The 24,291-nt window shown below is 41.8% G+C and overlaps 2 protein-coding genes across 3 annotated transcripts in view; both read left to right on the forward strand.

The window, feature by feature from the left end:
* LOC139159240 (zinc finger protein 850-like) overlaps positions 1-15,242 on the forward strand; it is a 38,452-nt gene extending 23,210 nt beyond the window's left edge. The window contains exons 3-7 of the mRNA XM_070736587.1: positions 5,980-6,065; positions 8,045-8,175; positions 10,847-10,957; positions 11,395-11,485; positions 13,091-15,242. Coding sequence (XP_070592688.1) covers positions 5,980-6,065; positions 8,045-8,175; positions 10,847-10,957; positions 11,395-11,485; positions 13,091-14,994 — 2,323 coding nt within the window. The 3' untranslated portion in view covers positions 14,995-15,242. The remainder of the gene's footprint in view (positions 1-5,979; positions 6,066-8,044; positions 8,176-10,846; positions 10,958-11,394; positions 11,486-13,090) is intronic.
* LOC139159881 (zinc finger protein 84-like) lies at positions 1,705-24,291 on the forward strand. 2 transcript variants are annotated; one of them, XM_070737320.1, is made up of 2 exons: positions 1,705-1,758; positions 21,663-24,291. In XM_070737320.1, exon 2 carries the CDS (start codon positions 22,477-22,479, stop codon positions 23,860-23,862), a length of 1,386 nt encoding a protein of 461 aa, XP_070593421.1. In that variant the 5' UTR covers positions 1,705-1,758; positions 21,663-22,476; the 3' UTR covers positions 23,863-24,291. The 2 variants fall into 2 exon arrangements, with proteins under 2 accessions (XP_070593421.1, XP_070593422.1); XM_070737321.1 differs by lacking the exon at positions 1,705-1,758 and adding an exon at positions 21,391-21,534.

Below are 24,291 nucleotides of genomic sequence, written 5' to 3' on the forward strand. Positions count from 1 at the left end.
TCTTCTCAGCGGTGACGCGCGCACGCCCTGCCCGCCTCACCTTTGCGAGAGCACTTTCGCCCCGGGCTCTCAGCAAGGGGGTTTGCAGGAGAGGTGGGGCCGGCGAAGGTGATATTCAATGTCGGGGGCGCACAGGCGGTTGCACGCGCTCCCTATCTCCCTGCTAGCCCACTCGGAATATTCAAAATAAGAAAAGCCTTCGCCGGCAAAGGTTTTTCTTATTTTGAATACTCCGAGTGGGCTAGCAGGGAGATAGGGAGCGCGTGCAACCGCCCGTGCGCCCCCGACATTGAAGACCTCCGCTGAGAAAAGCCTTTGCCGGCATTTCCTCTCGGCGTCAAGGAGGCGCAGCGGTGGGCGGAGAGAGGGAAGGGGGGGGCAGCGGCGTCCCTCCTGGCCTTGGCGGGCTGCCCGACCCTCCCCACCTCCTGCAAACGCGGCGGGCGGCGGGGGGAGAGCGAGGAGCCAGTTCCGGCGGGTGCGGGGCTTGGCTGGCTGGCGGGGGGAGCGCCGCTGGTGGTGCGGAAAGGCCGAGGGGGCCCTGGCGCCGCGGACCGGCTGAAAACCCCCAACGGCCCGGTGCCGGTCCGCGGACCGGCGGTTGGGGACCTCTGCTTTAAACAATAAATTTAGGGTGAAATATTACACATACCCTCCATTGTTGCGGTTTTTGTTTTTGTATGTTGGTCTTGTAGATATTGTTATTATTTATTAGATTTGTATGCTGCCCCTCTCCAAAGATTCGGGGCGGCTCACAACGATAAAAACAGTACAAATCCAATAATTAAAAACAGTTTAAAACCCCTTAATATAAAAACAATCATACTTCTCATACAAATTGTAATAACTCTCAATAAAAGTTTAATCAAAAGTAAGTTTATTGTTCTGACAGGAACAAGATAGATTAACTCAGTCAATTAGCAATTGCGTATTGAGAGCTCAATACAATGACAGTTCTCAGTATTTATACAAACTAGTCCCAGCAACAGGCAGCTTTTACATTGATACAATTTTAGCGCCGAAAAGAGGCTAACCAATCAACATACAATAAACAAATCTGAACTTCTGACTTTTACTCTGTAACTGGGTAGGTAACTGGGCAGCATATCTAACACAAACCACACATAAAACGGAAATGGCCCAGGGGAATCAATTTCCTGATGCCTGAGGACAGAGGTGGGTTTTAAGGAGTTTAGGAAAGGCAAGGAGGGTGGGGGCAATCTTAATCCCCGGGGGAAGTTGATTCCAGAGGGTCGGGACCGCCACAGAGAAGGCTCTTCCCCTGGGTGTGGCCCGACAACATTGTTTAGTCGAGGGGACCCAGAGAAGGCCAACTCATTGGGACCTAACCGGTCGCTGGGATTTGTGCAGCAGAAGGCAGTCACGGAGATATGTATGTTTTGTATTTTGTATTGTGTACATTGGGTTGTTTTAATTCAATAAAAATCATTTTAAAAATAAAATAAATGTAGGGCTCAGCACATACCTAACAATTTGATATCATTTATACAGTAAAAACGTCTTGGAAACGCCTTAGGTAGATACCGGACAAGAGTGTTTTTCTGCCGGTGATGGCACTCAAATAGGCAACATCTGTGCCTGAAACATGCCTGATAGAGGAGTTAAAACCATCGAGTACAGAATTGCTAGACAAGATGAGAGAGAAACACAGAAATTACTCTTCCGGAAGACTCGGGAGGGAGGTGGGGTGCAGAGCGGCTTTTTTGCTCTTCCGAGGATCGAAGCAGCAGCTGGAAGGTGAGTTGAGGGCAGGTGGGGGGGAGAGTCCGGGAGCAAGTCGGGCTGTTTTGTTCCCTCCACGGCCTGGAAGCAGAGAAGCAACCGGGCTGACGCGCGTCAGCTGCTGGTGCTGCAGGTTCCTTCCCTGCCCAAATTTAATCCCACTGGTGCTGCACGCTGTGAAACTGGTGGCTGCAATTTTCTGCTGTTGGAAAGATTGAAAAAGTCTCAAGTTAAGGTTGATTCTCTGGGAATGGCTTCCCTCCAGGGGTTGTGGGTGCTCCATCACTGGGGGTTGTGAGAGAGTTGGAAGGGACCTTGCGGGTCTTCTATTCCGACGCCCTGCACAAGCAGGAGACCCAATACCATTTCAGGCAATCGGTTAATTGTTTTCATTGTCAGAAAAATTCTCCTTAGTTGTAGGCTGCTTTTCTCCTGGGTTAGTTTCCATCCACTGAGTCTTGTCTTTCCTTCTGGTGCATTGCAAAATAAGTTGACCCCCTTCTTCAAGTGTTGGAAGATGGCTCTCATGTCATACCTAGTCCTTCCTTTCACTGGACTAGACATACCCAATTTCTGCAACTCTTCTTTATATCTTTTAGCCTCCAGCCTCCTAATCAGACCTACTTTTCTTCTCTGCTCTCTTTATAGAGTCTATACTACACTATTTTTTAATGTTGTGGCAACCAAATCTATTTCCACTAATCCTAAATGTGATCTTTCTAAAGCATTATAAATTGATACTAATACTTCACATGATATTAATTTTAGCCCTCTGTTAAGGCAGCCTAGGATTGCCTTAACTTTTGTGGCCCCTGCAATGACACTGTTCACTCTTTTTAGGGGATTGTTCACTACGATAGGACTTCAAGATTCATGTCACAGTTACTGCTGTTGAGCCAGGTTGTATCTATTCTGTACCTTGCCATTTGGTTTTTCTTGGCTAAGTGTACAATCTACTTTTTCTCTCTTTAATTTCATTTAGTTGGATAGAGCCCAGTGTTCAAATCTATAGATAGTCAAGTTCAAAGTCCACAAGAAAAGTCTGAATTTTACAAAATGGAGGCGTCTGTTTATGAAGAATTCACTGGGATGTTAAAATACATTCATGAAGATTTTAAAACTTGTCTTTTGGACTTTAGAGGGGGGTGTGGACAGAAAAAAGGGTGGAATATAAGGAACACTTAGAATTAAAAATGGTGGGAAATGAAGATGAAGAAAAAGAAGATTACAAAAATGAAAAGAATTGAAGAGAAAAAACAGATTGACGAATACACTGAGATTTCCGGTGGCAAGAAAAATGAAAAGTAACTTGAAAATAAAAGACAGCTTGACGATTATATTGGGATTTTTAATAATTACACTGGGATTGACTGTGACAAGAAAAAAACCAAGAGGGGAATATTGGTATCAGAAGATGCAGTTAAAAATGAGGGTGTGATAGTGAGAAGAGACTAAGAGGGATTGAGAATATACCTACACAAATAATATATTCAAAAGGAAGAGAATGAGTTGGGGAAGTTATTGGTACAAAAATAAAAGAAAGAAAAAGAAAAGGTTAACAAAGTGGGATTGGAAGGGAAATATTTATAATATTGGAATATTCAAGAGATTAAAAGAGAATGGATGATTGGTGGTGGAATGTCATATTGAGGAAGCTAGCATGAGATATACATTCATATTTAGTGCTAGCCCAAATTCTGCATTTCTTAAGCCTTGACTATGCCCCACATATATAGTTATGCTTGACATTTAGAGTACAAAAGTACATTTTGTGTTTATAATCTATGCCTTGCATCTGGTAGAACATAGCTGTGCTACAGGAAAAGGACATGGCTTTGATGGTGCAGAGATAGATCTGACACCTGCTCTCAAGGCACATAGCTTCATGCATTAACCCACATACTAACCGCAAGTTCCTTTTTGTTGTACATTCTGCACCTTCTACATTGTATAACCCTTTTTTTACTTTCTATACTGTATAAGGAAACGTTGACAACTAGTATCTGATTGGCTGATATTGTGTGTGTTTTTGTACTCCTTTGGAAATGTATAAAGAGCCCTGAAAGACAATCCACGTTGTTCAGACATTGCTTTTATATCTTCTGAACCTGATGCATGCATCAAATAAACCTGAGGTACGCAATCTCCTTGTGATCTCCATTCCCTTGACTGGCAACTGAGTTTTGCCGCAACAATATAATTTTTTTAGAATTATTTTATACCTAATTGTGTTAACAATATTAGCTGTGTATAAGTTTGTATAATCAGTATAGGTATTTTAATTAAAAGGTTTTTTAATAGGTTAATTTATATTGGTTTGTTATATGATGGACTGAATTATATTGGAAAGACCCTATTGGTCTTTCGAAAGGCCATGAAGACCTGGCTTTGCCGGCAGGCCTGGGGGTCGTGAACACTACCATTTTTCACGGCCAAATTGTATTGATTGGATAGATATGTGTGTTAGGTCTATTATAAGTTTAATATCTACTTATTTATATTATATTGTATTGTTTTATATTTTTGTAAGCAGCCCTGAATCCTATGGGATTGGGCAGCATAGAGGTCAAAGAAACAAACAAACAAACAAACAAACAAATAAATTTTGAATTAATTGAAGGAAAGTAGAGAAGAAGCTGGTAACTACAGGCCAGTTAGCTTGACATCAGTTCTAGTTAAAATGATGGAGACTCTACTCAAAAAGAGGATAAATCGGCACCTAAAAAAGAATAACTTATTGGACCCAAATCAGCATGGCTTTACTGAAGGCAAATCGTGTCAGACTAATCTCATTGAGTTCTTTGACTATGTCACAAAGGTGTTGGATCAAGGTGGTGCAGTGGATATTGCCTATCTGGACTTCAGCAAAGCCTTTGATATGGTTCCACATAAAGAGCTGATAGATAAATTAGTGAAGATTGGACTTAATCCCTGGATAGTTCAGTGGCTTTCAAGCTGGCTGAAGCATAGACATCAGAGAGTTATTGTTAATGGCGAGTATTATGAGCAGAGACAGGTTACAAGCGGTGTGCCACAAGGGTCTGTTCTGGGTCCTATTCTTTTTAGTATGTTTGTGAGTGACATAGGGGAAGGTTTGGTAGGGAAGGTTTGCCTATTTGCCAATGACTCTAAAGTGTGCAATAGGGTTGATATTCCTGGAGGCGTCTGTAATATGGTAAATGATTTAGCTTTACTAGATAAATGGTCAAAGCAGTGGAAACTGCAGTTTAATGTTTCCAAATGTAAAATAATGCATTTGGGGAAAAGGAATCCTCAATCTGAGTATTGTATTGGCAGTTCTGTGTTAGCAAAAACTTCAGAAGAAAAGGATTTAGGGGTAGTGATTTCAGACAGTCTCAAAATGGATGAACAGTGCAGTCAGGCGGTAGGGAAAGCAAGTAGGATGCTTGGCTGCATAGCTAGAGGTATAACAAGCAGGAAGAGGGAGATTATGATCCTGCTATATAGAGTGCTGGTGAGAAAACATTTGGAATACTGTGTTCAGTTCTGGAGACCTCACCTACAAAAAAATATTGACAAAATTGAACGGGTCCAAAGACGGGCTACAAGAATGGTGGAAGGTCTTAAGTATAAAACGTATCAGGAAAGACTTAATGAACTCAATCTGTATAGTCTGGAAGACAGAAGGAAAAGGGGGGACATGATTGAAACATTTAAATATGTTAAAGGGTTAAATAAGGTTCAGGAGGGAAGTGTTTTTAATAGGAAAGTGAACATAAGAACAAGGGGACACAATCTGAAGTTAGTTGGGGGAAAGATCAAGAGCAACATGAGAAAATATTATTTTACTGAAAGAGTAGTAGATCCTTGGAACAAACTTCCAGCAGACGTGGTAGATAAATACACAGTAACTGAATTTAAACATGCCTGGGATAAACATATATCCATCCTAAGATAAAATACAGAAAATAGTATAAGGGCAGACTAGATGGACCATGAGGTCTTTTTCTGCCGTCAGAGTACTATGTTTCTATGTCTCTATAATATGGTACATGTATGTATGTTTGCGTAGGTTTGGTGAAAAAATAAAACAAATATTTTAAAAAATAAACAAGTGATCACACATATTTTTGACCTCAAGAATATAAGTGCTGGGAAAGCTCCATGCACCTTTGTGTGGAAATGCAGAAATTGTAAACCACAGTTAATTACGCACCAGAAGATCCACACAGGAGAAAAGTCTTAAAAATGCTCCCAATGTGGTAAATCCTTTAGTGAGCATGGCAACCTGGCTGATACATCAGCGGAATCACATGATGTAACAGTGTCCAGATTGTGTGATAGTTTCATTGGAAAGTATGGTATTTTTTATCCTAACCATGTATTTTAAAATTTCAATTGTGCTTCATCCAGCACTTTCTGAGAAATAGCTGTTGAGGAGCTCCTGGCATCTTTGGTTGCACAGGTAGTCTTTATATTTTATTTTATTTTATTTATTTTATTATTTTATTTTATTTTAATTTAATTTAATTCTATTCTATTCTGTTTTATTTTATTTTATTTTATTTTATTTTATTTTATTTTATTTTATTTTATTTTATTTTATTTATTTATTCATTTATTTATTTATTCCATGTATTTAGTACTCCTTCCTTGAGCCTTCAAAGTTACTATGGAAGAGTAGAAGCAGATGGGCACCTGATCCACAAAATTTGTGATAATCCTATTAGTTGTTCTGTGACCACACTTCAGCAGTAACTGTTTGATAATAGTTGCACATTTATGATGAAGAAAAGTGGTCCTTCAAAGCTTGCAAAGGCTTTTGTCATCATTTCATTGGTTAAACCCCCCACATCTCTAAATTTAGCTCAGAAGGTTTAATATTAACAATTTTCTGACATTTTGTCAGGCTTGGGAGAGATAGATTTTCTTCATATATATTTCTGTGTGTTTGTGTGTAGGTAGGTGTATGTTTTTTTCTCAAGGCATATACAGTGTTCCCTCAATTTTCGTGGGGGATGCGTTCCGAGACCACCCGCAAAAGTCGAATTTCCGCAAAGTAGAGATGCGGAAGTAAATACACTATTTTTGGCTATGAACAGTATCACAAGCCTTCCCTTAACACTTTAAACCCCGAAATTGCAATTTCCCATTCCCTTAGCAACCATTTAGATTATTACTCACCATGTTTATTTATTAAAGTTTATTAAAAAAAATATTTATTAAAGGCAGATGAAAGTTTGGCGATGACATATGATGTCATCAGGCTGGAAAAACCGTGGTATAGGGGGGAAACCCGTGAAGTATTTTTTAATTAATATTTTTGAAAAACCGTGGTATAGACTTTTTGTGAAGTTCAAACCCGCGAAAATCAAGGGAACACTGTACTGTGTTTACCCAAAAATAAGACATATCCTGAAAATAAGCCCAAACAGGTCTTTTCACGGACATGCATTGAAATAAGCCCCGCCCCCAAACTAGGCCCCCCCCCAATGCTTTCTGGGGAAAGTGGCCAACTCTTTCTCCAGCGGGCACTCTCTTGGCCAGGGGAGCGAGAGCATGAACAAGCAAGAGGCAGCTGCACACACACACCGCGGGACTAGTTAAGCTTGTCTGGACTCTGACTACGTCAGTTTGAAACGCGCTCCTGCCTGTGAAGAACAGGAGGCAAGCATTGATTCCTTCATTGCAGATAGGAGCATGTTTCAAAACACTGCTGAAGGCAGCCCAGGGCAGCCCAGCCAGTCCAGCAAGGGAGGGAGGGAGGGAGGGGGCAGCAAGAGGCAGAGCCGAAAGGGACGGCGACAGGGACGTCTGCTTCCGGTCCTGCTGGGGAGAGGTAGATATGGCGGGAGTCACGGGGCTAGCCGTTCTGGAGGAAAAAGAGATCGCTGCTTAATAGCGATCCCTTGTTCCGGTCCCGTGAGCTCAAACCGGAGCCCTGGTGACGAGTGTAATCCGGGCCCTGGGCTCAAGCTGCTGCTACTCAATGACAGATCGGTCGTGAATAAAGCTCTCCTCATCCGGGATCTGATCCTGGATGAGGAGGCCGATCTGGCATGTGTTACTGAAACCTGGCTGGGCCCAGAGGGAGGGGTGCATCTCTTGGAAATATGTCCAGCCGGGTTTCAGATATGGCACCAGCCTCGACCCCAGGGAAGGGGGGGAGGAGTGGCTATTGTAGCCAGGGAGAGCCTCCATCTACGTAGACTCGTTGCTCCTGAGATCGCGGGTTGTGAGTCACTCCTTGTGAAGTTGGACTTAGGGGTTCAGGTGGGCTTGTTACTCACGTACCTGCCTCCCAGCTGCATGTTAACAGCCCTGCCTGTGCTGCTCGAAGAGGTGGCCAGGCTGGCGGTGGAGTTCCCCGGACTCATTGTCCTGAGGGACTTCAATCTGCCGTCGCTCGGCGATTCCTCGGGATTAGCACAGGAGTTCATGGCCACCATGACAGCCATGGACCTGACTCAAGTAGTTCAGGGTCTGACTCACGAGGGTGGACACACACCCGATATGGTATTCCTCTCGGAGCAATTGAATAGTGGTCTGAGACTAAGGGGCTTAGAAGCATTGCCTTTGTCATGGTCAGACCATTTTCTACTGCGGCTTAACTTCCTGGCTCCAATCCTCCCCCGCAGGGAGGCGGAACCGATTAGGAGGTTCCGCCCCAGATGCCTGATGGACCCTGAGGGCTTTCAGAAGGCGCTTGGGGTTTTACCAGACTCGCTCGTCCACAGCTCGGCAGAGTCTCTTGCTGAGGCCTGGAACAAGGCTGCAGCGGAGGCTCTTGACCGAATTGCGCCACTGTGACCTCTCTGTGGCACTAGACCCCGTAGAGCTCCATGGTTCAACGAGGAGCTCCGGGAGTTGAAACGCCAGAAGAGACGTCTAGAGAAGCGATGGAGGAAGAGTAACTCCGAATCCGACCGAACACTTGTAAGAGCTTTTATTAAGACTTACAAAGTGGCGCTCAAGGCGGCAAGATGCGCGTACCATGCCGCCTTGATTGCATCAGCGGAATCCCGCCCGGCTGCCCTGTTTAGGGTGACCTGCTCCCTTCTAAATCGGGGGGAGTTGGGGAACCCTTGCAGGGCAGTGCTGAGGAATTTAACTCGTTTTTCGCTGATAAAGTCGCTCGGATCCGAGCGGAACTCGACTCCAATTGCATAGCAGTATCGGCTGACAATGAGTCAGTTGAGGTGACTGGGGCTAAACGTCTTTGTCCATCTGTCTGGGAGGAGTTTGACTTGGTGACACCTGATGAAGTGGACAAGGCCATTGGAGCTGTGAGTTCTGCCACCTGCTTACTGGATCCGTGTCCCTCTTGGTTGGTTTCGGCCAGTCGAGAGGTGACACGGAGCTGGGTCCAGGAGATTGTCACCGCCTCCTTGGGGAGGGGGTCCTTCCCGGCTCCTTATAAGGAGGCACTTGTGCGCACCCTCCTCAAAAAGCCCTCCCTGGACCCAGCCGTGCTTAATAACTACCGTACAGTCTCCAACCTTCCCTTTATGGGGAAGGTTGTTGAGAAGGTGGTGGCGCTCCAACTCCAGCGGTCCTTGGAAGAAGCCGATTATCTAGGGCCTCAACAGTCGGGTTTCAGGCCCGGTTACAGCACGGAAACTGCTTTGGTCGCGTTGATGGATGATCTCTGGCGGGCCCGGGACAGGGGCTTGTCCTCTGTCCTGGTGCTTCTTGACCTCTCAGCGGCTTTCGATACCATCGACCATGGTATCTTTCTGCGCCGATTGTTGGGGTTGGGAGTGGGAGGCACTGTTCTCCAGTGTTTCTCCTCCTACCTCTCCGGTCGGTCGCAGTCGGTGTTAGTGGGGGGTCAGAGATCGACTCCGAGGTCTCTCCCTTGTGGGGTGCCTCAGGGGTCGGTCCTCTCCCCCCTGCTATTTAATATCTACATGAAACCACTGGGTGAGATCATCCAAGGGCATGGGGTGAGGTATCATCAATATGCGGATGATACCCAGTTGTACATCTCCACCCCATGTCCAGTCAGTGAACCAGTGGAAGTGATGTGCTGGTGCCTGGAGGCTGTTGGGGACTGGATGGGTGTCAACAAACTCAAACTCAATCCAGACAAGACGGAGTGGCTGTGGGTATTGCCTCCCAAGGACAATTCCATCTGTCCATCCATTACCCTGGGGGGGGAACTACTGACCCCCTCAGAGAGGGTGCGCAACTTGGGCGTCCTCCTCGACCCACAGCTGACATTGGAACATCATCTTTCGGCTGTGGCGAGGAGGGCGTTTGCCCAGGTTCGCCTGGTGCACCAGTTGCGGCCCTCTTTGGACAGGGAGTCATTACTCACAGTCACTCATGCCCTTATCACCTCGAGGTTCGATTACTGCAACGCTCTCTACATGGGGCTACCTTTGAAAAGTGTTTGGAAACTTCAGATCGTGCAGAATGCAGCCGCGAGAGCCATCGTGGGGCTTCCCAGATTCGCCCACGTTTCTACAACACTCCGTGGCCTGCATTGGCTGCCGATCAGTTTCCGGTCACAATTCAAAGTGTTGGTCATGACCTTTAAAGCCCTACATGGCACTGGACCAGAATACCTCCGGAACCGCCTACTACCGCACGAATCCCAGCGGCCGATAAGGTCCCACAGAGTCGGCCTTCTCCGGGTCCCGTCAACTAAACAATGTCGTCTGGCGGGCCCCAGGGGAAGAGCCTTCTCTGTGGCGGCCCCGGCCCTCTGGAATCAACTCCCCCCGGAGATTAGAACTGCTCCCACCCTCCTTGTCTTCCGTAAACTACTTAAGACCCATCTATACCGCCAGGCATGGGGGATTTGAGACACCTTTCCTCCAGGCTTATTATAATTTATGTTTGGTATGTATGTGTTGTTTGGTTTTTTAAATTGATAGGGTTTTTAGTTTTTTCTTAATATTAGATTTGTGCCTGTACAATATTGTTTTATCGCTTGTTGTGAGCCGCCCCGAGTCTTCGGAGAGGGGCGGCATACAAATCTAATAAATTATTATTATTATTATTATTATTATTATTATTATTATTATTAATTATTCTCAAGCCCTGCGCTCATCTGGGCTCTGCCTACATCAATTTGAAATGCCTCCTGCTCTCTCATCGGCTTGGGACTCTTCATCCTCCACCTCCCTTCCTTCAGATGGGGGATGCAGGCAAGGGCGGTGCATTTGAATGCCCTGAAGGACACGGATCCTCCTCTGCCTCCAGCTCTCGAGCAAAGCGGGAGGGGAAATACACTCTCGTGGGCTGCGTAAGAAAGCCAAGCTGACAGCCAAACTTCTAGCTGGGCTGAGCTGAACGTCCTTGTCTTTTCCAAACATGCTGAGCACAGGAAATCTTTCTCTCTTCAAAACTTGGCCACAAATGAATGTTCATGAGACTCTTGCATTGAAAGGGGAAAGATTTACTGCATTCAGAAGAAGGGTTCCTTCTGGTGCTCTTTACTCGTGCAATCTTTTTTGTTGTGCACTCTTTCCCCATCGTCCTCACTATCAAGAGGGAGGCGGACACGTGCCAGAGAGGTGGACCAGGAAGTGCATAGCCGGCTGCTTCTGCCACTGAGCTCTGCTAGATGTTTGGTTGTCAGCTCTTCCTCAGGCAGCCCTCAAGAGTTTCTTTCCCCTACCGCCGGACGGGGGTCAGTGGATACAACATCAGGAATGTGACGGAACTCCATATCCCATGTAGGACGGGTGGCGTGCCCCCACCCTGCCCCGCTCTGCCCTGCCCAACCTGCCCCCTCAAAATTGTGTCCCTACACGAAATGGGCATCTTACAGGTAATTGACCTCTCCAGGTTCCTAAGAGGTCAGTAAGGGGCATACATAAGTTCACCAGTGCACCAGGTTCCTAAGAGGTCAGTAAGGGGCGTACATAAGTGCACCAGTGCACCAGGTTCCTAAGAGGTCAGTAAAGGGCGTACATAAGTGCACCAGTGTGCCTTTCATCCCTTGTCCAATTGTCTTTCCTTTATCTCATATATCGTAATGGAGTCTGGCAGCTCTGTGTGTCTGTCGGCTGGTCTCTTTAGAGGAAAAAAGCTTGAAAATACAGAAACTCTGGTCGCGAGGGTAAGCCATTAACAACTTCTCACATTGAGAAGAGTTTCCGTACCGTACAAGGTTTTTTTCTGTAAAGAGACCAGCCGAGAGACACACCAGTACAGGTAAGACACCCCTCTCACATCCAAACCCACCTTTGTGCCCTCTTCTCCACCCTGCCTTCCCTGACACCCCCAATTGCGTCCCAGCACAAGACGGGGGATCTTATCTTCGGGGAAGGAGCCTATCTACAATTATATGTCCTCAGCAGTTCAAGATATATTTGATGATAGTCCTTTGCATTGCTAAGAATGCTTGATTGACCTAATTAAACAACTGAATTTTGAATGGATATTTGAACATGGATCTCGATGGTCTTCTATGAAACATAAATAATGTAAGTGATTAATATTGGAGCATTTTTTATTTTTTTCATTGCAATATATACTTTTTTTCTTTTTTCAAATAACTTCTAATTATTTTATAAACAATTAAAGTTCTACTTTTCTTTGAATCTTACAGACAAAGTGGGTGGCAATAAGACCACTTGGGACAATTGAAATAAAAAGCGACATTGAAAAGGGAAGAAAATCAAGCGAAAAATGAAAATATTTTCCATTTCTTTTGGAAAACCATACAATTCTCCTCCTCTTCCAGAAGCTGTTAGACAAGAGAGAGAAAATCAAGAAAGATTTGGAGCTCGAATAAGCAGATTATGTAAAACTCAAGAATACGTTACATGGTTTTTCCTCCATCAGCAAAAAAGGGAGATATCTGGAAGTCAGTTGAGAGGAAAAGGTCAATAGTAAAGCCACGTAGAGCAGACAGGAATGCAGGCCTCTCCCTGTGAGGAAGAAAATGGCTTGAATGAAAGCACCACTAAACAAGTCATTGTCCATATTTTGGATGAACTCAGCTTTGGAAAACAAGATATTGCAAATCACAGCTGTTTATACATTGAGGAGCTAGAGAGGAGAAGAGGCATGGACACTATCTCAGTCTAGCAAAAATTGGTCAGAACCATTTCCCTTGTGATTCTTGGAACCAACTACACAAGAGATAAGCCACTAAAGAATTACAATGTGTTACGTCTTTGGTGAGCATGGCAACATGGTGGTACACCAGAAGACACACATGAGGGTGGCAAAATATGATTGTGCAGATTATGTGAACATTTCATTAGAAATTCTCAGGTCATGAGACACTAAAGGATGCAGACACAGGAATAACAACATTTGAATATCCTTTCTGTGAGGAAAGTTTCAAATAGAGAATTCCAGTCAAACCCAAGACTCACAAAAAAGAGAAAACATTTGAATGTGCAGACTGTGTAAAAAAATGCAGTCACAATTTTAGTCATGAATCACCAGAGGACTCACACAGGAGAGAAACCCTTTGAATGCCCTGACTGTGGGAAGGGTTTTAGTCATAATTCCAGGCTAGTGGCACACCGGAGGACTCACACAGGAGAGAAACCCTTTGAATGCCCTGATTGTGGGAAAGGTTTTAGTCATAATTCCAGCCTAGTGGCACACCGGAGGACTCACACAGGAGAGAAACCCTTTGAATGCCCTGATTGTGGGAAAGATTTTAGTCATAATTCCCACCTGGTGACACACCAGAGGACTCACACAGGAGAGAAACCGTATGAATGTCCTGACTGTGGGAATAGTTTTAGTCAGAGTTCCCACCTGGTGGAACACCAGAGGATTCACACAGGAGAGAAACCCTTTGAATGCCCTGACTGTGGGAAAGGTTTTAGTCATAATTCCAGGCTAGTGGCACACCGGAGGACTCACACAGGAGAGAAACCCTTTGAATGCCCTGATTGTGGGAAAGGTTTTAGTCATAATTCCAGCCTAGTGGCACACCGGAGGACTCACACAGGAGAGAAACCCTTTGAATGCCCTGATTGTGGGAAAGGTTTTAGTCATAATTCCCACCTGGTGATACACCAGAGGACTCACACAGGAGAGAAACCGTATGAATGTCCTGACTGTGGGAATAGTTTTAGTCGGAGTTCCCACCTGGTGGCACACCAGAGGACTCACACAGGAGAGAAACCCTTTGAATGCCCTGACTGTGGGAAAGGTTTTAGTCAGAGATCCCACCTTGTCACACACCGGAGGATTCACACAGGAGAGAAACCCTTTGAATGCCCTGATTGTGGGAAAAGTTTTAGTGATAATTCCAGCCTAGTTGCACACCACAGGACTCACACAGGAGAGAAACCGTATGAATGTCCTGACTGTGGGAATAGTTTTAGTCGGAGTTCCCACCTGGTGGAACACCAGAGGATTCACACAGGAGAGAAACCGTTTGAATGTCCTGATTGTGGGAAACGTTTTAGTCGTAATTCCAGCCTGGTCATACACCAGAGGACTCACTCAGGAGAGAAATCCTTTGAATGTCCTGACTGTGGGAATAGTTTTAGTCGGAGTTCCCACCTGGTGGCACACCAGAGGATTCACACAGGAGAGAAACGGTTTGAATGTCCTGATTGTGGGAAATGTTTTAGTCGTAATTCCAGCCTGGTCATACACCAGAGGACTCACTCAGGAGAGAAATCCTTTGAATGTCCTGACTGTGGGAATAGTTTTAGTCGGAGTTCCCACCTGGTGGCACACCAGAGGACTCACACAGGATGGAAACCCTTTGAATGTCCTGACTGTGGGAAAAGCTTTAGTAAAAATTCCCACCTGGTGACACACCAGAGGACTCACACTGGAGAGAAACCCTTTGCATGTCCTGACTGTGGGAAAAATTTTAATCAAAATTCCAGCCTCGTTATACACCAGAGGATTCACACAGGAGAGAAACGGTTTGAATGTCCTGATTGTGGGAAATGTTTTAGTCGTAATTCCAGCCTGGTCATACACCAGAGGACTCACACAAGAGAGAAACCCTTTGATTGTCCTGATTGTGGGAAAGGTTTTAGTCATAATTCCAGCCTAGTGACACACCGGAGGACTCACACAGGAGAGAAACCTTTTGAATGTCCTGACTGTGGGAAACGTTTTAGTGATAATTCCAGCCTCGTGATACACGAGAGGACTCACACAGGAGAGAGACCTTTTGAATGTCCTATTTGTGGGAAAGATTTTGGTTCAAGTTCGAACCTGGTGAGACACCAGAGGACTCACACAGGAGAGAAACCCTTTGTATGTCCTGACTGTGGGAAAAATTTTAGTCAGAGTTCCCACCTGGTGCAACACCAGCGGACTCACACAGGAGGGACAGCGAGGTAGGAGGGAAGAAGGTAAGAGGGAGAAAAAGTGGTGGGAAGAGAAGGAGATAGAGGTTGGCTAGTAACATGAAATATAGAAGGAAAAGAGATGGGAGGTAAAAGTAACAGTGCAAATTTAAGATATTTGTTTATAGAATAGAATAGAATAGAATAGAATTTTTATTGGCCAAGTGTGATTGGACACACAAGGAATTTGTCTTGGTGCATATGCTCTCAACGTACATAAATAAAATATACATTTGTCAAGAATCATGTGGTACAACACTTAATGATTGTCATAGGGGTCAAATAAGCAGTGAAGAAGCAATATTAATAAAAATTATGATGTATACTATAATATGGTATATGTATAAATGTAACATTTGTGAAAAAGATTTTAAAAAATAGAAAAAATAATGAATGTCCTATCTGTGGGAAAGGTTCCAGTCAGAATTGCAATCTCGTAGTACGCCAGAGGGTTCACACAGGAAAGAAACCATTTGAATGTCCTTTTTCCGGGAAAGGTTTAGTTATAATTTCACCCTGTTGAGACACCAGAGGACTCACACCACTGAAAAATCTTTGAATTGTCCAATCTGTTGACATCACTTCAGGCATAAATTATCCCTTATTGCACACAAAGGTCTGTTCTGGCTCCTATTCTTTTTAATATGTTTGTGACTGACATAGGGGAAGGTTTGGTAGGGAATGTGTGGCTATTTGCTGATGACTCTAAAGTGTGCAATAGGGTTGATATTCCTGGATGCGTCTGTAATATGGCAAATGATTTAGCTTTACTAGATAAATGGTCAAAGCAATGGAAACTGCAGTTTAACGTTTCCAAATGTAAAATAATGCACTTGGGGAAAAGGAATCTTTAATCTGAGTATTGTATTGATACTCGGTGCTGAGAGCATTTGGAGGCCATGCAGTGCAGTCTGGCAAACAGAGAACCAGAGATGTTGCCCGAAAATCAGCAACGCCATTAGAAGCCATCGAGGAGCGACCAGCGAGAGCCGGGGGTCCTATGGGAGCAAATAAGCCGGTGGTAGAACTGAGACAGTGAGAGGAGACCTGGGAGGCACCAAAGAGCTAGAAAAAGGGGTAATTAACATCAAGAAGAGACCTTTTTTTTTTAACCCAGGCTGAGACATTCCCCCTTGGGACTTTTTAAAAAATATATATATAATTTTTTATTGATTTTTAAAGAATTTAACAAAAAACAAAACAGAAAACATAAGTGTACCATCACCATACAGAAAAAAAACCCTTCACCAGGGAAGAATCAATTTTATGTCCTTCATATGCTTTGTCTCTGGGTTACATTGTTCATTCTTTATAGAGTGATTGAATTTTATTTCTTACATTTGCATCGCTTACTGATGTTGTTAATATATACTTTTTAACCTTCTCCCACCGCCTCATTGTTGCTGCTAATTTCCCTTCATTATAATTATGTAGTCTAATTTCCATAATTTCATAGTGAATGTGATCCACCATATATTTGCACCAATTTTTTATCGTCCATTTATTGTCATCTTTCCACCCAAGCACTATAGTTGCTTGGGCACTTTCTATCGCTGCAATTTTGATTTCTTCATATTCTTTTACCTCACTATTTTTTATCAATAATGCTGCTTCCTTAGTTATTTTCCAATTACCATTTGTAATTTTGTTCACTTCCACTTGTATTTGTTTCCAAAATTTTTGAACTTTATTACATTCCCAAAACATATGCATAAATACTCCTTTTTCCTTGCACCCATGTCAACAATTTCCTTTCTTTGTTATTTGAAAACGTGCTAATTGTACTGGTGTATAATACCATTTATGAAATATTTTTCTTCTCATCTCTCTTATTCTTGTATTTTTAATTTTTTTAATATTTTCAATTATACCTTCCATATCCCATTCATCAATTTCTAATTCGTCCTGCCAATATCTCGTCAATCCTTTTACTACTTGTTCTTCCACTTGTAATAATTCTCTATATAAAGCACCTGTTTGTGCTTTTATATTCTTGCACTTATCCCTTATTGTCTTTTCTAAATTTGTTTCTTGTCTCATAAATATTTCTTTGTTTTTCCTTTTACTTAAATATGTACTTATCGCATTAATTTGTAACCAGTTTTGTTGTCCCAGGCACCTCTCTATTTCATTTCTATTGATTCTTCCGTCCCTTTCATATAACTGTTCTATTCTTTGTATCCCTTTCCTCCTTAGTTCCCATATTATCTTTGTGAGGTTACTTTCTTTCTTTGTATTTATCACATGCAGCGTTGCTAATTTAGAGTTTGTCATTTTCAATTTATCTTGCCATTTCATCCAACTCTCTACTATCGCTTTAGTAGGATCTAATAGTCTATTTATTTCTACCTTATTCCATTTCCTAAATATTAATTCCTGATTCTTAATATCATTAATTTCTTTCTCTAATTCTACCCATGGTTTTTCCTCTAATAATTGTAATTCCATTAGCCTATCAATATGATATGCGTCCCTATAATACTCCAAGTTTGGATTTCCCCAACTTCCCTCGTCCTCCGTTGCTATCAGCCATTTTTAAAAAATTCTTGGTCTTTTATTACCTTCTATCCACACGTTCAATTTAGTGTCCCATTCTCTTATCTTTCTTATTGGGAAGGTTCCATGCATTACTTGTAAAATATATAGCATTTTTGGGATAATCATCATCTTTAAAGCTCTTACTTTAGCCAATCTTCTCAAATTTTTATTTTTCCAGTTCTTAATTTGTTTCTGAATTTTTTTCCATATTAAATTATAATTAAATTCCACCATTTGTCCCGGGTTCTTTAATAACCATACTCCTAAATATTTCATTTTCTTGCTACCCAGTTTTAAACCCGATACCTTCTGTATTTCAATTTGTTCTTTAGGCCGTGTATTTAAACAAATGATTTCTGATTTTTCCATATTCACTCTTAACCCTGATTGGTTTTTAAACTCCTGAAGTATTGTAATTATTCTTTTAATCATATCTATTGGTGTTTCTGTGACTATTATAGCATCATCTGCAAATAAATTTAATTTTAATTCCATACTTCCTATTTGATATCACTTCCATTGTGTATCTTTTCTAATTTTATTTGCCAGTGTTTCAATTGCCATTGCAAAAAGCATCGGGGATAGGGGGCATCCCTGCTTAGTCCCATTATTTATTTCTATTTTCTCCGTTCTATTTCCATTCACTCTAACATAGGCTATGTTGTGCTTGTATATTTCTTTTATTATTTGACAAAACCCTTTCCCCATATTCAAACTATTGCATAATTGGAACAAATACTCATGATTTATTTTATCAAAAGCTTTGTAAACATCTAACTTTAGTAATCCCATTTTCCTTTTAATTTTGGTGGCATGGTGCAGCACATTCACTATATTTCTAATTGGCTCATATATTCTTCTCCCTTTTATAAAACCATACTGGTCTTTCCCAATTATCCTTGGCAATATATTTTCCAACCTATTTGCTAAAATTTTCATAAAAATTTTATAATCTTGATTTAGCAGACTAATTGGGCGGTAGGAACCTGGTTCTTTTAAGTCTCGACCTGGTTTAGGAATTGTTACAATTTCAGACACCTTCCATGTTTGTGGAACATCTAATGTTATGAGGATATTGTTATACAGTTTCTCCAAATGCGGTAATAGAATTTCTATATACGTTTTATAATATTCACCTGTAAATCCATCGGGGCCTGGTGCTTTACCGGGTTTTAGCCCTTTTACCACTTTAATTATTTCATCCCTTGTTATATTTGCATTTAACATTTGTCTTTCTTCCTCATTCAGCCTTTCTTTAACCTCTATTTCTTGTAACATAACATGTTCTTTTTCATATAATTTTGCATAAAATTCTCTTATTACATTTTCTACTTCTCTGTTACCATATTTCATTACCCCATCCTTATCCTTCAAACCATTTATTATTAATTTTTCTTTTATTTTTTTAAAGTATTTCGCCATTTGTAATGCTGATTTCTTCCCCCATATTTCAATTCTCTGTTTCACTGCTATTCTCATATTATTCCAATTTTCTTCCTCTATGTCCTTTAATTGTCTTTGTTTAAGTTTTAACAAGTCATTCCATTCTTTATTTCTGGTTATTCTCAAATTTTCTCTTATTGATTCTATTTCCCTTATTCTTTTTTCCCTTTCCATCCCCCAACTTTTTCTGATATAAGACTCCATACTAATTAGATTACCCCTAATAACTGCCTTCTTCGTGTCCCAGATAACTGATTGTCTCATTCCATCATTTTGATTTATTTCATAAAATTCCTGAATATCTTTCTGAATTTTTTCCTTGTTTTCTTCACTTACTGAAACAATTGTGTTATATCTCCAAATTCTTTCTCTACCAGTAGGGTCTATCTTTATAACTGCCATTATAGCTGCATGATCAGATATCCAATTACTTTTGATTTCTCCCCTTTTAACTTGGATATTTCCTGTTTTGTTCATGAATATATAATCAATACAACTAAACTTATTGTGTCTTGCTGAATAATATGTCCCTCTATTTGAGTTATCAGCGTGTAAATCTATCATATTTAACTTATTCAAATTTAATTGCTTCTTTTCTTTGTTATTAGCTGTTATTTCTACATTGAAATCCCCAGCAAATATCACCATCCCCTCTGAAAATAAATCCAGTTTACGTTTTGCATTCATAATAAATTGTTTAGCATTTACATTTGGAGCATATATTACCGCTAATGTTATCATCTTTTGATTCATTTTTCCTTTTACAAATAATAATCTTCCTTCTTTATCCCCTTTTGTTTGTATCACCTGAAAAACATTTCTTTGATTTATTAATATGGCCACTCCTTTACAGTTTGTTTCTCCTCTACACTCAAAAATATGTTTCCATTCTTTACTCTCTATCAGTTTATCCATTTTTTCCCTTCCCTTATGAGTTTCAGTAAGAAATAAGAAATCCACATAGTTTTCTTTCGCTAATTTCAATAGTCTATATCTTTTCACAGGCGATGCTAAACCATTTATATTCAATGCCATAATTGTTCGATCACCCATAATATTTCCATTTAACCTTTTTCCCTCTTGCAACCCAGAGTTCTGTTAATTTTTTCATTTTTATTAAAGATTCCCCCCACCCAGGTGCCTCCCCCCAAGATTCTCTCACAAGGAGAGAAGAGCGGAAAAAACATCCCGTGCTTTAGCTAGGCACCTTAAGGGGCATGGTTCCACCAAAGCTAGTGCCCCCCCCAAACACCCTTTTAAAGTTGGAAATAAAACCCCACCCTCCCCTCCCCAAGTCTCCCTTAATTTGATTAAAGTTAAAGCAGATATTAAATTGGAACAGACCTCAACTTTTTTCCCTTAATATGTAAAAACATTTAAACAGTTAAAACAGAGATTTTTACAAACATTTCATTTCTTTTTTGCCTGGTGACTCTTGCTTCCATCTTGGGATCCGGTGCATCTTTTTCCTTCCCCAAAAGAGCTTGCTTGCCGAGGAGTGTTGATTGTAAAAGTTCCATAAAATCTTTACTTCCTCCTCTTCCTACTGCCCCCCCCTTCTTCCAGCACCTCTGTTGCTCTTCCTGCCTGTTGCTGTAGATCTGGATTCAAGCCGAGTTTCGCCAGCATTTCTTTTCCCTCTTGGAATGTTTTTGCTCGATACATCCTCCCTTCATGAAACACGACGATAATGGCAGGATACTGCCAACTAAAACACATATTTCCCTTGAACAGGGCCTCCGTTATCGGGGGCATTTGACTTCTTGCGTGTAGGGTTGACACTGACAAATCTTTTAACACCCGAATCGGAGCTCCTTTAGAAGTAAGGTTAGTGATTTTTCTTAATTCTTTATAAACTTTTTCAGCCGTTCTTTCTGAGAGGAATTTAATTACAATGTCTCTTTGATTTGGGTCTCTTCTTGCTCCAAAAACCCAGTGTGCTCTCTCTATTTCATGATCCAAGACTTCAACTTTATTCTCCTTAAACCATTGTTGCATATTTTGGATCATGTTTCTGCTATCAGCAAAATCAGCTTTGAAGCCCCTCAGGCGTAGGTTTGCTCTTCTTAATCTGTCTTCTAACATACTTATGCGTTGACGGTCTTGCTCCCTTTCTTCTTCCAGTTTGGAAACCCTGTTACCTTGGACCTGTTGTTCTGTTTTCACTGTTTGTAAATCATTTGCAGTCTTAGTAACCACATCTTGCATTTCTTTTAACTGCTGACCGACCACAACAAAGGTTTTTAGCAAAGCATCCATTCTCTCTGTGAGCTCCTCCCCCACTTTCTCCGCCATCGCTCCTCTTAACTTTATTGCTTACTCACAGTTCCGAGTGGAAAGCAGACTGTCTCCAAGTTGTTTCTCTCTCCTTCAATCAGCCCAAGGTATCTCCGGGTTCCAAATTTATGGCTTTATTTCTTAGTACAATTTATTTGAGACTTAGGGTGGTTCGACAGGGTTTAAAATCCAATGTTTATTTTCTCATTTGAAGAGCGTTCAGCGGAGCGTCTTCAATTTACTGACGCATGCGCAACCCCCCCGAAACATAAATAATGTAAGTGATTAATATTGGAGCATTTGTTTTATTTTTTTTCATTGTAATATATACTTTTTTTCTTTTTTCAAATAATTTCTAATTATTTTATAAACAATTAAAGTTCTACTTTTCTTTGAATCTTACAGACAAAGTGGATGGCAATAAGAGCACTTGGGACAATTGTAAATAACAAGCAACATTGAAAAGGGAAGAAAATCAAACAAGAAATCAAAATATTTTCCATTTCTTTTGGAAAACCATACAATTCTCCTCCTCTTCCAGAAGCTGTTAGACAAGAGAGAGAAAATCAAGTAACATTTCAAGCTCAGATAAGCAGATTATGCAAAACTCAAGAATACGTTGCATGGTTTTTCCTCCATCAGCAAAAAAGGGAGATATCTGGAAGTCAGTTGAAATGAAAAGGTCAATAAAAAAGCCATGTAGAGCAGACAGGAATGCAGGCCTCTCCCTGTGAGGAAGAAAATGGCTTGAATGAAAGCACCACTAAACAAGGCATTGTCCATATTTTGGATGAACTCAGCTTTGGAAAACAAGATATTGCAAATCACAGCTCTTTATACATTGAGGAGCTAGAGAGGAGAAGAGGCATGGACACTATCTCAATGTAGCAAAAATTGGTCAGAACATTTCCCTTGTGATTCTTGGAACCAACTACACAAGAGATAAGCCACAAAAGAATAACACCAGAAGACGCACATGAGGGTGGAAAAATATGATTGTGCAGATTGTGTGAACATTTCATTAGAAATTCTCAGGTCATGAGACACTAAAGGATAACAGGAATAACAGGATAACAGGAATAACACCATTTGAATATCCTTTCTGTGAGGAAAGTTTCAAATATAGAATTCTAGTCCAGTGAAGCACCCAAGACTTGCAAAAAAGATAAAGCATTTGAATGTGCGGACTGTGTAAAAAAACACAGTCACAATTTCAGTCATGAAACACCAGAGGATTCACACAGGAGAAAAACCCTTTGATTGTCCTGACTGTGGGAAAAGTTTTAGTCAGAGATCCCACCTGGTGACACACCGGAGGACTCACACAGGAGAGAAACCCTTTGAATGCCCTGACTGTGGGAAAGGTTTTAGTCAGAGATCCCACCTGGTGACACACCGGAGGACTCACACAGGAGAGAAACCCTTTGAATGCCCTGATTGTGGGAAACGTTTTAGTCATAATTCCAGCCTAGTGGAACACCAGAGGACTCACACAGGAGAGAAACCGTATGAATGTCCTGACTGTGGGAATAGTTTTAGTCAGAGTTCCCACCTGGTGGCACACCAGAGGATTCACACAGAAGAGAAACCCTTTGAATGCCCTGACTGTGGGAAAGATTTTAGTCAGAGATCCCACCTTGTGACACACCAGAGGATTCACACAGGAGAGAAACCCTTTGAATGCCCTGATTGTGGGAAAAGTTTTAGTGATAATTCCAGCCTAGTGACACACCAGAGGACTCACACAGGAGAGAAACCCTTTGAATGTCCTGACTGTGGGAATAGTTTTAGTCAGAGTTCCCACCTGGTGGAACACCAGAGGATTCACACAGGAGAGAAACCGTTTGAATGTCCTGATTGTGGGAAACGTTTTAGTCGTAATTCCAGCCTGGTCATACACCAGAGGACTCACTCAGGAGAGAAACCCTTTGAATGTCCTGACTGTGGGAATAGTTTTAGTCGGAGTTCCCACCTGGTGGCACACCAGAGGACTCACACAGGATGGAAACCCTTTGAATGTCCTGACTGTGGGAAAAGCTTTAGTAAAAATTCCCACCTGGTGACACACCAGAGGACTCACACAGGACAGAAACCCTTTGAATGCCCTAACTGTGGGAAAAGTTTTAATCAAAATTCCAGCCTCGTTATACACCAGAGGATTCACACAGGAGAGAAACCTTTTGAATGTCCTAATTGTGGGAAAGGTTTTGGTTCAAGGTCCAACCTGGTGAGACACCAGAGGACTCACAAAGGAGAGAACCCCTTTAAATGTTCTGACTGTGGGAAGAGTTTTAGTGATAATTCCAGCCTCGTGATACACCAGAGGACTCACACAAGAGAGAAACCCTTTGAATGTCCTGACTGTGGGAAACGTTTTAGTGATAATTCCAGCCTCGTGATACACGAGAGGACTCACACAGGAGAGAAACCTTTTGAATGTCCTATTTGTGGGAAAGATTTTGGTTCAAGTTCCAACCTGGTGAGACACCAGAGGACTCACACAGGAGAGAAACCCTTTGTATGTCCTGACTGTGGGAAAAAATTTAGTCAGAGTTCCCACCTGGTGCAACACCAGCGGACTCACACAGGAGGGACAGCGAGGTAGGAGGGAAGAAGGTAAGAGGGAGAAAAAGTGGTGGGAAGAGAAGGAGATAGAGGGAGGCTAGTAACATGAAATATAGAAGGAAAACAGATGGGAGGTAAAAGTAACAGTGCAAATTTAAGATATTTGTTTATGATGTATACTATAATATGGTATATGTATAAATGTAACGTTTGTGAAAAAGATTTTAAAAAATAGAAAAAATAATGAATGTCCTATCTGTGGGAAAGGTTCCAGTCAGAATTGCAATCTCGTAGTACGCCAGAGGGTTCACACAGGAAAGAAACCATTTGAGTGTCCTTTTTCCGGGAAAGGTTTAGTTATAATTTCACCCTGTTGAGACACCAGAGGACTCACACCACTGAAAAATCTTTGAATTGTCCAATCTGTTGACATCACTTCAAGCATAAATTATCCCTTATTGCACACAAA

Source organism: Erythrolamprus reginae, chromosome 2 (assembly GCF_031021105.1).
Source record: "Erythrolamprus reginae isolate rEryReg1 chromosome 2, rEryReg1.hap1, whole genome shotgun sequence".
NCBI lineage: Eukaryota > Metazoa > Chordata > Lepidosauria > Squamata > Dipsadidae > Erythrolamprus > Erythrolamprus reginae.

Excerpts from the sequence above, each read along its gene's own strand:
- LOC139159881 (XM_070737320.1), top strand. The coding sequence starts at position 22,477 with ATGAAACACCAGAGGATTCACACAGGAGAAAAACCCTTTGATTGTCCT.